General features: G+C 46.3%; 1 protein-coding gene across 4 annotated transcripts; it reads left to right on the plus strand.

Moving 5' to 3' along the window:
- Nucleotides 1-1,492: 1,492 nt before the first annotated feature.
- On the plus strand, nt 1,493-14,112 carry KLHDC10 (kelch domain containing 10). 4 transcript variants are annotated; one of them, XR_004841600.1, is made up of 9 exons: nt 1,493-2,314; nt 2,786-3,007; nt 3,544-3,698; nt 4,900-5,048; nt 5,686-5,770; nt 6,690-6,756; nt 7,376-7,423; nt 11,805-13,045; nt 13,196-13,287. XR_004841600.1 is itself a non-coding variant. In XM_035891292.1 (9 exons), exons 1-9 carry the CDS (start codon nt 2,227-2,229, stop codon nt 13,403-13,405), a joined length of 1,164 nt encoding a protein of 387 aa, XP_035747185.1. In that variant the 5' UTR covers nt 1,495-2,226; the 3' UTR covers nt 13,406-14,112. The 4 variants fall into 4 exon arrangements, 3 of the variants coding, with proteins under 3 accessions (XP_035747185.1, XP_035747187.1, XP_035747188.1); XM_035891292.1 differs by having other exon boundaries at nt 1,495-2,314; nt 11,805-11,944; nt 13,196-14,112; XM_035891294.1 differs by lacking the exon at nt 11,805-13,045 and having other exon boundaries at nt 2,074-2,314; nt 13,196-13,335.
- Nucleotides 14,113-14,119: the final 7 nt, after the last annotated feature.

The raw sequence follows: 14,119 nt of genomic DNA on the forward strand, positions 1-14,119 counted from the left end.
ATGGGAAGAGTTGAAATCAGACGGGCTATGAATGGGCTTAATGTACCCATCTCTCTATCTCAAGGACCCGCATGCATCAAACATCGATCCCTTTCTGTTGAAGCTTAACTGTTCTGGGGCTTTAATCCAAGCCAGGCATCTTCTCTTTTTAATTTTGAGAGGTGAATGACAGAGAAGGCCTCCTTGGTTTTGTTTTTTATTTTCTTTGAATTATGCCCCTTACTCTTTAGTCTGTTTGCTTTATATAAAACTCAGCCTCCTTCTCCCCACTTCCCTCTGGAAAATTCTTACGGCAAGCGTTATAACTAGAGGGAAATAGGATCTATAGTAAAGGTAATATTTGAACTCCTAATTCCCTAACACCTTTTAAATTCAATGGGTGATTGAACTAAATCTTCACTCCCCTGCAAAGTGTGTGCATTGGTGCTCCCAGTTTTCCCTGGAATTGAGCTCCCGTTTCAGTTCTTTCAGGTCTTCTTTTGGAGACCTCCAGGGCCAACACAGAAGAAGAAACAAGCAGGAACAAGCTCCCTTTGGCCGAGCGCAGACACGTAAGCCCTTTGCCAGGGTTTCTTCTATAGGCTGCAGAGAGGCATGGGCACTTCTCAAGCACGGTTTTGTTTGCAGATATCCATGATCAGATGAACTGCTGTCTTGAAGCGCCTCTGATTATAAGAGTCTGAACAATTACCTTGATTGTAAATACCTTTATTGTCAATGTGCTCACTTCAGAAAAGCAAATCCATCTCTTTGGATAGTTTCAGAGTTTAAAACGAAAAGCCAAAAGGGTTGGGTGTTTCTCTTCCCCTTTGTGAATCACCTCTAAAGCATGTAATATTTGTTTAACAGTTTAGTCCAGCACTGAGGCTGGTAACTTCCTGGCTGCCACTGTTAGTACCTGTAATAGCCACCCTTCCTATGTGCGAATGTCCACGCCATGCCGGGTGCCCAGTGGCATTGTGCTGTCTCAGTAGCCAGGCCAAAGGCTACAGATTTTTCCATTAATTCCTTAATTTTCTTTCCCTCTTTTTCAGCCGGTGCTTATTAGTTTTCTAAGCGGGGATTGCTGCAAGATGCAATTATTGCTGGAAACAACCCAAATCTGTCAAAACTTAGCCACAAGGAGTTTGTCTGAACCCTGTGGAGCAGCTTAATTTTGGACAAGAGTTGGAGCTTAAAGCAGCAGCAAATGGAGAACGTGATTAAGCACAGCTGCTTGTGCTGAGTTAAAATTCATTATTCAGACTGGACAAATAATTTATTTCACCTTTCCTGTAGGAAAGATGCTTGATGCCTCATTTGTTATTGCTCCGCGTGTCTGATTCACTGCTGATAATTGTAACAGGCTCTAAGAAGAAAACATGATGGGTCCTAATTAGATGCTTCACTGGGTCCTGTTCCATCCTAAAAATCTGTAAAAGAGTTGTGAGAGCAGGTGAGTGATGAAGATCACTGGTTTGTTTGGGTGAGGGGTCTTCGGGGATCTTCTTTTGATGTTTTTTTTTGGTTTGCTCTTTATTGTCAACTGGACAAAAGCAGGTCTGTCTTGACCTGCAACAAGCAGAGGATATGCTTGAGGGAGTGATGGTTACATGTTGAAATTGTACATTTATAGGGGACTGTTATGGATCCTCCTTCTCAAGATGTACCTTAGAGCTACTCTCACCAAAACACTGTTGTATGGCATAGAAAAAATGATTTTTAAACCTTCCTGGTTTAGTCGGCTTGAGATGTTCTATACGTGTCTCGCAACCAGCTCCTTTGTTTGGGGACCTGATCATTCTCTATTCCTTTCATCTTTCTCATCTGTTATGTGGTCTTGTGTCTCGTTGAAGAAAAACATCCACCTCTGGCACTGTGCTTGGCTCTTGCCGTGCATCGAATTAGATCAAGCTCCGAATTACTTTTTGATCACTTGTCAGCTGAGACTTCAGTCGCTGTTGTCCAACAAGAATATCGCTGTGTAGATTTTCTTGGACTGAATCGGTCATTTTGTCTATTCCGGTTGAGGTCTGAGCTTGAATTGTCCTCCCTGCTTTTATTTCCATTGGCTTTTAGGGAAGAGGGTGGGTAGGCAGAGGTTTTCGTTTTGGGAAGGGCTGCCTCTGCCAGTTGTCAAGCTCAGCCTGTAGGATCTCGGGTGGGTGCCCTGCTGTGCTCCCTCCCTGTGCAAATGCCTTTATCTATGAGCAGATTTTTCTTGCTGTATCAAACCTGTGTTGCTTAATGTTTAGGAAACCCAGGGGTGTCCAAGGAGAAAGAGCCTTCTTGAGATACAAGGTGCCAGGAGCAAAAGAGAAGAAACGGAGAGAAGGTTTGTGTAGGAGGGAGAGAAAATCATTACTCCTCTTCTTTGTTCCCAATGGGCAGCTTTAAATATAAACATTTTGGAACTGTTTCCAAAGTGCAATCTGCCATACAGAATGACAGAAGGGGGAATCTGTAAGGTATCTCAGAAATAGCTTTTATGGCAGGATTATCATGTGGAAGGATTGTCGTGCATCAACCTGCAGGCAGGTCTCCTTAGGCAGGTGTGGTCCAGGGGATGGAGTGGACGTGAATGAGATGGTGATGCACAGAGGCTCTCCCCATTCCCACTTGGAGCGGTGGATCTGTCATGACAGAACCGTTTCCTCCTGGCTGCAGACATGCTTCCCTATGGCTAAACACCTGCTGCTCTTGTTGGAGGACCACCGCAGCAGGTGTAGTCCTGACCCTTGGACACGAGCTCGGCTCCTCTGATGACATTTCACTTAAGCTGGCTTACTTTCTCATTTTGCTGCAGGCCATAGATCTCCACCCGCAAGAAGTGGCCATCGTTGCGTGGCAGATAACGCCAACTTGTATGTGTTTGGAGGCTACAATCCTGACTATGATGAGTCTGGTGGGCCAGAGAATGAAGACTACCCGCTCTTCAGGGAACTCTGGCGGTACAACTTTGCTACAGACACCTGGCATCAAATGGGCACTGAAGGCTACATGCCCAGGGAGCTAGCCTCCATGTCACGTACGTGTGGAAATTCAATTCCTATGTGCCTACTCCTGAAGCTATTTTAATCAGTGTCCCTGGTGGAATGCAAAACCGGGCAAGAACTGGGAAATCTGGATCCTGTTTCCAACTCTTCTGCAAATAGGACTTGAGTTTGGGTTGGTTTTGTGATTTTTCTTTCCCCTTTTGCTCAGGTTGAGGCAGAGGGAAAGAAAAAATTTCAAATGCAAGAGGTAGACTTCAGGTATTTAGCTTGATAGTTGCAAGGCACGTGCACTTTCAGCAGCTAGGTGCTCAGTGCAGACATCTCAAAGCATCCAAAAATAGATCTCTTTGTTCACTAGCCATTTTTAAAAGTAGGCCTTTGGTTACCATGGTTTTAGCTTGCATTCTTTCTCTTTTAGAGCATTTCAAAGCCATAAATGCATAGTGTGAATGATAGGTTTTTTGAACAGTGTTGAAAACTGGCTGCCTACTGTCTCCAGAGCAGAGAGTCGTTCTGTTTTACTGCATCTCACAGCAACAAGTATCTCTGCTCTGTCTCTCTCTCCTAGTTGTATTGCATGGCAACAACCTGCTTGTGTTCGGGGGCACCGGGATCCCCTTTGGGGAGAGCAACGGCAACGACGTCCATGTCTGCAACGTCAAGTACAAAAGATGGGCTCTGCTCAGCTGCCGAGGAAAGAAACCCAAACGCATCTATGGTCAGGTATGAAGGACAGCCCTTGTTCAGGCACTTCAAGTGTGCCTGTCTACACTGTGCTCTGTGTTACAGAAAGGGGGCCAGAGCATGGAGATCTCTTCTCTGCTACTAACTGGAGTTGTTCTCTGTGTACATAAGTGTAAAGGAAGGCAGGTATCATTCATAAAGAAGTAGAGGGGTCTTGGTTCTTTGAGATTTCAAAGGAAAGTAATAGTTTTCTTGTAGTTAGAAAAACCAAAATCTGTTAACTAAATGCCAGATGCAGTTGAATGAAAAAGCGTGTCTGATGTAAGGAGTGGTTGGTAGTTTCTGGAGTTGCTCTGTCGCCTTCTCAAAGCCTTTAAAACCTACAACTATAAAAATAAACAGTGGTTAGCAGGTCTTATTTGTATTAGAATAACAACTTCTAAGACTTTCCATAAAGTCATGGATGAACGTGGTGTACAAAAAAATAGATTCACTCTCATAGGAGGACTGCCGCCTTTTGCGGTGCTTTCCAATAATACTGCCAACATACTTGTGGTGCAGACATTTATAACCCAACTAATTTCTCATTTAGATGTGCACCAGACACTTGGGCAAAGGAAAGTAGTCTTCCCCTTGCCCTGTTCAGCTTGAGCTAGCCTTTGGCAAACAGGCAGTTGCGAGCAGAAGGAGCTTCCATCTCTGCTTCCACCTTGGACTGCGTTGGGGAATGGTGCCTGCACCACCTTCACAGTTCCACTAGGCTGATAGTCCATCTGCTTTTGAACGGTACAGGCTGTCTCCGTTGTTCAGTCTGACTTACCCACTGCATTTGGGGCTTTCTCTGTTACGCTTAATGCCACTGGCTATCTGATAGCTGGTTTATAAGATTCTCTGTAACAGTATCTGTATAAGGTCAGGGTTAACTGTGCTTTGGTTTTAGCTCCCGGGAGCCCCTACTGCACAGATCTGTCTTGTCTGATGCCTGAAACTCAGCAGCTCCACTTCTAGGTCCTCATCTTGTGACCATGGAGTTACTTTCCATTCCTACAGATAGACCCTGCCCCCATCTTTTCTGTATCATCCTTGTTTGCCCTTCATGTTCCTCCAGAACATGTCATTTTGTAAGTTGTAGGTAGAGCTTTACAAGTTGTGTCTTGCTTTGGGAGGGTGGGGATTCTCTCTTTTTCAGACACTGATATCACGTGTCCTTTCTAACTGGTTTCTCTCTGTTACCTTCCAGGCCATGGCTATCATCAATGGTTGTCTCTATGTGTTTGGAGGAACAACTGGTTACGTTTACAGTACTGACCTACATAAGCTAGACCTCAACACTAGAGAGTGGATCCAGCTGAAACCAAACAATATGTCCTGTGACATGCCAGAGGAGAGGTGAGAAGCTGGACAGTCTCAGAGAGCTTTTACACAGGGGAGTCACCTCCTTTATGGACAGGCTTCTGGACACTCTTAGAACAGTGTCTTTGGCTGTGTGAACCTTACACAACCGGCGCTCCAGTAGTCTGGCACGCAGGGGGATGTAGGAATGGGGTGTGATGCCTTTGCCAGGACACTGATCTGGACTGTGTGGTGCCAGAACAGCACTGGGGACTTGTGGCAGCTGGTGAGTGCTGAGGAGGGGAAGAGGCACCAGCTGATCCCTGTCTGTTGTCCTATTCTGTACCAAGGCGTGGAGGAAGGAGGGCTGGGAGATCAATCAGTGACCATCTCAGTGAGAGAAGGGGCTGGAATATTGATGGCCATCATGGTGCTCCATAAATCGTTGTACTTAACTTCAGTGGTGCTCTGCTCTCAGAAAATGCCTTGCAAGCTTCTGGGGTGCTGCTTAGATTGCTCATGAAAGCTTCCACATCTTCTGAATGCTCCCAGCCTGAAGGACTGATACAGCATAGCCAGACTTGGGGTGTCTGCTTAAACCACTCAGATTTCATAGTGTTTTCCAGAAGGCTGCTGTCATTGCTCACTTGCACTAATTGCTTGTGCTGCTAAATGTCCTTCTTTGCACCTTCAGGTACAGACATGAAATTGCACACGATGGTCAACGGATATATATCTTGGGAGGTGGAACTTCCTGGACAGCTTATTCCTTAGATAAGGTAAGGCGGTCAGAAACCTGGGTAGGAGAGTTTCTACAGTGAAGTATAACCAGCATGGTCTCTTTGTCTGGCTTTGCCTGGAGAGCTCAGTAAAAAAAGTAGATAACTACGAGCAGATTGTTCTCCTGTTTCTCTAAAACCTGGTGTTGCCACAAACATGTCCTGCTGACTTACAGATGATGAATCTGTGGTACCCATTGACCATAGCGATCTGCAAAACAGCTTCATTTCTGTAGACCTGTTACCAAAGATTCTCATTTAAAAACACTTAGGACATCTTTCTAAATGTCGTATTTGTGCCAAACCAGGGAAGTGCCAAAGGAAGGAATTCCTTGATGTTAAATTCAGATATTGATACGGCGACTCTTTTCTTGTCTTCTACCTTAATCGTATGCTTTACTTGCCTTTCTTGTGGTAAACATTTTTCTCCAATACAATTTGAGGAGGGAAGAGTGAATTCATCTTGAACGCTGAAATGAGAAACGAGGAGACTTTAAATACTGCTCCACTTCTGGAAAAGTTGAACTGCAGCAGTTAACATGACTTTTTTATCTCTCCATTCTCTGCATTTCTTTTCTCCTTGCGTGCAGTACGAGATAGGTATTTCTAAATACTTTTGAGAACAGGAGGGTGTGGGTTTTAATTGGTCCTTTTTTTTTAAAAGCCATATTCTTTTTCTTCAGCTGTTTTAAATTTGCTTTAAATAGCAAAGCCTGAGATGAAAGCTTTAGTAAGCTGGTATGCTTTGAAGGTGATTTTATACCTGCTTAGTCACTGGCTGTGATTAGCTATTTTTGTTTTTACACTTAAAGAAAAAGAGGTGTTATTTGTAGCGGCTCCCTGGGTCAGAGCCTGTCACGGCATCATCATAGTGCTGGGAGAGCCAGGAGGAACTAATGGCTCCTCTTTGCCCCTTCAGATCCACGCATACAACCTTGAAACCAACACCTGGGAGGAAATTGCCACTAAACCTCATGAAAAAGTTGGTGAGTCTGGAATTTCATGTATTTTCCCCTGTAAACCAGAGAGTGGCCAAGGTGCTCGAAGATGCTGTTTGCTGGCAGGCTGAAAGCCTTTTTCCTAACCTTGTACAGTATGTGACTTAATGCTGGCTTCAGGACCCTGCTTGTGTATAGCTTTAGCAGTGAGGACTAACCCATCTGAAGCATATTTAGCAGTCTGGCTTCTCTCCCTCCCTGGGTGGGAAAGATGATAGTGGCTGGCTCTCCTCCCAGAAGAAGATACACCATCATCTCTGCTCCCTCTGAAGGACCACGTGCTGGCCTGGTCAGCAGCAGGGGTTTCCCTGAAACCTTGTAGGCCCTTGGCTGCTGCTTTTCACCAAGCCAGAGGTGAGAGCTGGAGTCTGGGGGGAATGAGATTCTGGCACATTTCTTCCTTCCCTGGAGAGCAAGCAGGAGTCAAACCTGAAACAGCCGGTTGCTAAATTAGAGATGTTATACCTGCGATTGTAGGAAAGCAGAAACCCCTTATAAATGAAACAAGTGACTCCTATCCATGATTATATGTTGAGATATAATCACCACTTGCCCAAGCACTTTAAAGCAACTATAGTTGATGCTCTTTTTTTTTCACTCTCCTCAGGCTTCCCAGCAGCCAGAAGATGCCATAGCTGCGTTCAGATAAAAAATGGTAAGATCTGCCTCTTGAAAATTGGTGTATCTTACACAACCTAGCAGTGACGAGCCCATCCTTCCAGCCTGAGAGATGCTGGCCTCCAACACATGTTTGAGAGAACTGCAGGGCACACGTGTCTCTTCTGGAAGAGGATTTCTTTTCTTGTTAACAGGCTTTAAGCTGCCCAGTTGGCACCACTCTTCATATGAGGGATCTCGATGCTGTAGGCAAATTTACTTCTGCACTGCACAGTACTGTTGCTGTCTGGAATTCTGCAGTATTTTAGGCAACATGTAAATCTCCTTCGGATGTGTGGCCACTTCAATGTAAGATATCATGTATTTTAGCCACGAGCGTCCACGATACTTTGCAACTTATTGGTTGCAAGCTCACTAACAGGTATAAATGATACTCCTGCTACAGCTCGGTTACTAACCTGTTAGCTTTACAGGCTGCTGTGAAAAACAAAGTGGGGCCAAGTGCCGGAAGCCACGTTCTTTAGAGACAAGATTGTTTGGGGATTTCTTAGATAGTGGGTCCTTTTCATGGTGTTGTAAATTCAAGATGCTCATCTGGAGTGGATTATGAGGCAGTTACAGAGTTAGCACCTGAGTCTTCCCATTCTCTAGTAAAGTGAGGGCCATTTTCATAGAATCATAGAATGGTTTGAGTTGGAAGGGACCTTAAAGATCGCCTAGTTCCAGCGCCCCTGCCATGGGCGGGGACACCTTCCACTAGACCAGGTTGCTCAAAGCCCCATCCAACCTGACCTTAAAACACTTCCAATGATGGGGCATCCACAGCTTCTCTGGGCAGCCTGTTCTAGCATCTCACCACCCTCATAGTGAAGAATTTCTTCCTTATATCTAATCTAAATCTACCTTCTTTCAGTTTAAAGCCATTACCCCTTGCCCTATCGCTACACACCCTTGTAAAAAGTCCCTCTCCAACTTCCTTGTAGTTTGTATTGAAGTTCATATTGAAGTTCCAGCATGTCTGGCACAGCAGCACTCAGCAGCAGCGTGACTTCATTCAGGCCACGATAGTCTACTGTTAGTCTCCACTCTCTATTGGACCTTTGCACCAGCCATACGGGACTGTTAAAGGGTGAGTGAGTCTTGCTGATCGCTCCTTGGCTCTCCAGTTGTCATGGCTTAACCCCAGCCAGCAACTAAGCACCACATAGCTGCTCACTCACTCCCCCCACAATGGGATGGGGGAGAGAATCAGCAGAGTAGAAGTGAGAAAACTCATGGATTGAGGTAAAGACAGTTCAGGCGTGCAAGCAAAGCGAAGTGAGGAATTAATTTGCTACTTCCCATCAGCAGGTGGGTGCTCAGCCATCCCCAGGACAGCAGGGCTCCATCACGCATAACGGTGGCTTGGGAAGACACCATCGCTCTGAATGTCCCCCCCTTCCTTCTTCTTCCCCCAGCTTTATATACTGAGCATGACGTCATACGGTCTGGAATACCCCTTTGGCCAGTTTGGGTTGGTTGTCCCAGCTGTGCTCCCTCCCAGCTTCTTGTGCACCCGGCAGAGCTGAGAAGTCCTTGACTCATGTAAGCGCTACTTAGCAACAACTAAACCATCAATGAGTTATCAACATTCTTCTGATACTAAATCCAAAACATAGCACTATGCCAGCTACTAGGAAGAAAATTAACTATCCCAGCTGAAACCAGGATACCAGTCAACGAATCACCTTATGGATGGGAATCAGGGAGTCTTGGTTGGTGCAGTATTGCCACCAGTGCACCGTTGTAGTGGCAATTGGCACATGTCTTTCTTCAACCCTCAGCAACCCCACAATAGAAGGATCCTTTGAGAGACCAGGCAAGGTAGACACCTGCTTAATTTCTTCTGCCTCCAAGGCAGCTATACCAAAAGCCCACCAGTACCCTTTTGCATGTTTGAAATGCCCTCTCCTGAGTTGCCAAGGATGCATGGAGCCTCTGGGCCAGTCACAACAGGGTGCTTTTGTCATTTATTCCCAGTCAGGCTCACTTTGGCCTCCAATACAGCTTGCTGTTGGGATCCCCCTGTCACTCCAGAAACGCAGATGGGTTCTGCCCCTGTGTAGCTTGATGACATTAGGGTATGCTGTGCACCACTGTCCACTAGAACTTGATACTTCTGTGGGTCTGATGTGCCAGGCCATCGAATCCACACAGCCCAGTAAACCCGGCTGTCCCTTTTCCTCCACCTGGCTGGAGACAGGGACCCTCTAGTTCTGGTCACAGATGCTCATGTTTTGTATACATGAGTCAGAAGTTCCTTCATTACAATCAGAAGTAAGATCAGCCCTTCTGTGCCGTCTGCAGCAACTTCAGTCTGCTCCAGCTCCGGAAATTGGAGCAGCAAGTTTCCTGGAAGAGCCCCCTTTTGTGATTGGTTTTTCTTTGCACCCCACATACCAGTGCCTCTAGGGTCGAGGTAGGTTTTCCATCCCATTTCCTCATGTCCTCTTCATGGTCACACACGTAAAACCATAGAGTGCCCTGTGGTGTGTACCCTCGATATCCTTTTTCTTGAGCAGAGGGACACTTACTCTAATGGCTGGAATAGATACTGGTCCATACAGGTGGGGAGTAGGACATATCCTTTTGGAGTTGTTCAGCCTTCCAGGACAGTTTCTCCACAGCAGAAATGAAGGAGGAAGAGATATTTTCTTCGTATTCCTGGAGTTGGAAGCCACTTCGTCCACTGTCGGTCCCTCTTCACCTTTCCAGTTCAGTATTACCAATGAGTTGGCATACGATGCTGGTGCACTCCGTAACAACTTATAATACTTCTGTTAATAACAACTTCTGTTATCAACATTCTTCTAGTACTAAATCTAAAACACAGCACTATGCCAGCTACTAGGAAGAAAATGAACTCTGTCCCAGCCAAAACCAGGACAGCCCCCTCCAGATACTGGAAGGCTGCTCTAAGGTTTCCTTGGAGCCTTTTCTTCTCCAGGCTGAACAACCTCAGCTCTCTCAACCTTTCCTCATAGGAGAGGTGCTCCAGCCCTCAGATTATCTTCGTGGCCTCCTCTGGACCCACTCCAACAGGTTTTATGTGTTAGGAGCTGCACGGAGCTTAGTAGAGTCTTTTGGTCTTCACTTTTATCCTCCAAGTATTCTTGCTGTAAATCACTTGCGCAGCACTGTTTGAGGCGCAGTTTAGAGAGGGCTCTGCATGTGCAATCCGTGGTCAGTTACCCACAATTTTGAATGGCAGCATGTTCCTTCAACTAGATTTGGGCCTCTTCCGTAGCCTCATTGTCCTCCCAAAAATGCATTCCCCCAAACTTGATAAAAACCAAATTGCTTCTAATGGACTGAAGAAGCAGTTACAATATTGATCTTTCTTTTCAAAACCCTTCAGATCAATTACTGAATGCTGCATGTTAAAGGGTGGAGTGATACGCCAGATTATATTTCTTAGGAGTGCTAATTGTGCCAGTAAAAGTAAGGCAGGAGCTGGGAGATGCTTCCAGTCATCTTTATCAGCAGTATTTTGCTGCAGTGCGAGCCTCTGTGTTGAGAACTTGGGCAAAGCCGGGGACCAAGGACCTGCCTCTGGCCCGCAGCAGGATGAGGAGCCGGGGCTGAGGCTGTTCCCTGTGGGTGTAAAACCACTAGAATCTGATCAAACCCAGGTGCCTGTGAACTCAGGTTAGCTAGGGCTTAATACAGCTTCTGAAAGTGGGCCTGCACTCCTGCTGTTCAATGCCATTTAGCCCTGAATCTGCCATGGTGGGGTTGGGATCATGGGCAGGCTGGGAAGTGGCCATGAGCCAGCAATGTGTGCTCGCAGCCCAACAAGCCAGTTGTATCCTAGGCTGCATCCAAAGCAGCATGGCCAGCAGGGTGAAGGAGGGGGTTCTGCCCCTCTGCTCTGCTCCGGTGAAGCCCCCCTGGAGTCCTGCGTCCAGCTCTGGGGTCCTCAGCACAGGACAGACATGGACCTGTTGGAGAAGGGGCAACAGTTTTAAACTGAACGAGGGTAGCTTTAGACTGGACATAAGGAAGAAATGTTTTATGATGAGAGTGGTGAGACACTGCAACAGGTTTCCCAGAGCAACTGTGGATGCCCCATCACTGGAATTGTTCAAGGTCAGGTTGGACGGGGCTTTGAGCAACCTGATCTAGTGAAAGGGAGTGGGCTAGATGGTCTTGAAAGGCTCCTTCCAACCCAAACCATTCTGTGATTCTGTAAGTGGCCCCCGTGGGTATGAACAGTGTGCTGGGACTGATTTGGGAGGTACTGAGAGCTTGTGTTGAGGTAAAATAATTGTTGATCCTAAAACTGTTTTGGAAAGGTGATCGCTGACTTCAGTCACCGCACGTTCTGCAGCTGAAGGATGGCTGAGCCTGTTAAGCACCGTGGGTTTCCCCTTCTACAGATGTGTTCGTTTGTGGAGGCTATAATGGAGAAGTGATTTTCGGAGATGTTTGGAAGCTGAATCTGCAAACTTTCCAGTGGGTCAAGCTCCCAGCTGCCATGCCGGAACCAGTGTATTTTCACTGTGCTGCTGTCACACCAGTAAGCGACTCATTTCTTTCCTATGTAGCTGAAGTTCAAGCCGTTCGTCCAAGCACTCTGACATTTGTGGGGGCTGCAAATAGAACTGAACCAATGCTACCAAGGAGGTGATCTCCACCTTATCCAGCATCTTTAGGGAGCTGAGGGCTGGTGTGAGGCTCCTTGTACTCCTGCTGCTGTTTAGAGAGTGGTAGGACAAAGTATATTCTGCTTTCTAAAAGTAGCGATGCAGAATTTTAACTTTTAAACTGTATCAACTCCAAGGAGTAATTCCATGTGAACTGTTCCTGTTTGCAAAAGGGAAAAAAGCACAGATACTCCCAGCTAAACTGGTTTTAACCTACTGAGAACAGCCCGAGTTGAAAGATTCGCAGGTGAGCAGCCCTCTTTGGAAACCACTGCTAATGGGAAGGTCGGTATTGCTAGCGCTTTCTGCCAGAACTAGAAGCTTAGAGACTTGTGGTTGATAAGCAGCAGGCGGCAAGAAATGCATTTAGCTGTGGCTTCAGCTGGATCATCGCCTTAGGGCAGTGTGCGAGGGCAGAGATCGGGTTCTTTGGTTGTAAGAGCAGTTGTCACCTAGTTTGGAGATTGTTATAAATGCAACTTTCTAGGAAACTGTAGGCTTGATAAAGGTGTTTCCCAGGCAGCTCGGTCACTGCAGGTGGGTCCCTGGACAGCAGGAAAAGAATGCCCTTTCTTTGCCTGTATTTTTAAAAAAAGGCAAAATAGGTCAGCAGCTGAGCTTTTCCCATCTCTCTGTGTTCATGTCATTCCTGGAGCAGGGTTACGCTGAGCCAGCAGAGGGAATGCAGCATGTCTTTGTATGGTGTGGTTTTAGTTTCAAAAAAACCCCCATTCTTTTTAGCCGAAACCTAAGTTCAATTCTATACTAATTTATTAACACTTTGCCCCTCTCCTAAAATCGATTTATCGGAATGGAATTCACCTAAAATACAGAGCAAAGCACTCTTAAGCTAGAGGATACTTGCTTTAGGATGAGACACACGTGCTCTTCAGCAGTGATTCCTCCACTTGGCTACGAGAGGAGCCCGGGGTGACTGGCTCAGCCAGTGACACTTCATTTACCAGCACATAAAGGTATGTGAGATGAATCTCGCTCTGTGATTAACCAGCTGGGAATCTGGAGAGTCCAATCCTGGTTTTCCTGACTGTGTCACTCCTCAGCACCTTCTGGTGTGCCAGTTTGGCCTGTGCCCCGTGTAACTCCCTCTCCCTCTTCCCACCTAGGCCGGCTGCATGTACGTTCACGGAGGTGTGGTCAACATCCATGAAAACAAACGGACTGGCTCTCTGTTTAAGATGTGGCTGGTGGTACCCAGCCTGCTGGAACTGGCATGGAAGAAGCTCCTGGAGTATTTCCCTCATCTAGCAACTCTCTCCAGATCTCAGCTTTTGCACCTTGGACTGACGCAGGGACTCGTTGAACGGCTAAAATGAGAACATCTCATGCTTCTGTCCAAGACACACTACATTCAAGAAGCCCCCTCCAACCCCCTATTTATGGATACCATGGATGGTCTTGCTAAGAACATGGAGGAACCCGCTCAACGCCTTACTTGGCAAATACATCGATGCCTTTCTAGAAATTTTTACTTTAAGTTGTTGAAAATCCACTTTTTATTTATGGATCTCTAAATGACACCATTAATCAACAATACTCTCTGGGACTAATCCATAGCATCGACCCATCAAACTGTCATCAGCACATGCTTGCAACTTAATTAGGGAGGGTGGGGAGCTTAGCAAATGTCTGACCCCATGCTTACACGTGGTGCATTCAACTTAGTATTTTCACAAGCTGTATCTAACGGAGGACACTCACTGCAGAACAGCCGACCTGTTCTTTTGCTTTAGATGACATCCCCCTAATGCCCAGCTGAGCCTCTCCCTCTATAAAACCGAGAGCTCCTGCCGCTTGAAGGCTTTGCATGTGTTTCAGGGGCACGTTCCCATCTCTTTGAGCTTCAGAAAACGGCTGGAACATCGCACGGGGCAGTGAGTGAAGCTTTGCCTGTGCAGCTTTTCTGGTGCAGCGTGCAGTGATTTGAAACACCCCATGTCTGTGTTCCTCACCTTTTCATATTGAAAGGTTTGCTTGGAAGACTGGTTAAAAGTTGCCACTTGATGGACTACTGTGTAGTTTACTCGAGG

This window comes from Egretta garzetta, unplaced genomic scaffold, assembly GCF_000687185.1.
Source record: "Egretta garzetta isolate BGI_Z169 unplaced genomic scaffold, ASM68718v1 scaffold733, whole genome shotgun sequence".
Taxonomy (NCBI): domain Eukaryota; kingdom Metazoa; phylum Chordata; class Aves; order Pelecaniformes; family Ardeidae; genus Egretta; species Egretta garzetta.

Coding starts and splice junctions, on each gene's coding strand:
- KLHDC10 (XM_035891292.1), top strand. CDS start 2,227: ATGTTTAGGAAACCCAGGGGTGTCCAAGGAGAAAGAGCCTTCTTGAGA. Junction 2,315..2,785: donor AGAGAAGAAACGGAGAGAAG/GTTTGTGTAGGA, acceptor ATTTTGCTGCAG/GCCATAGATCTCCACCCGCA. Junction 11,945..13,195: donor ACTGTGCTGCTGTCACACCA/GTAAGCGACTCA, acceptor CTTCCCACCTAG/GCCGGCTGCATGTACGTTCA.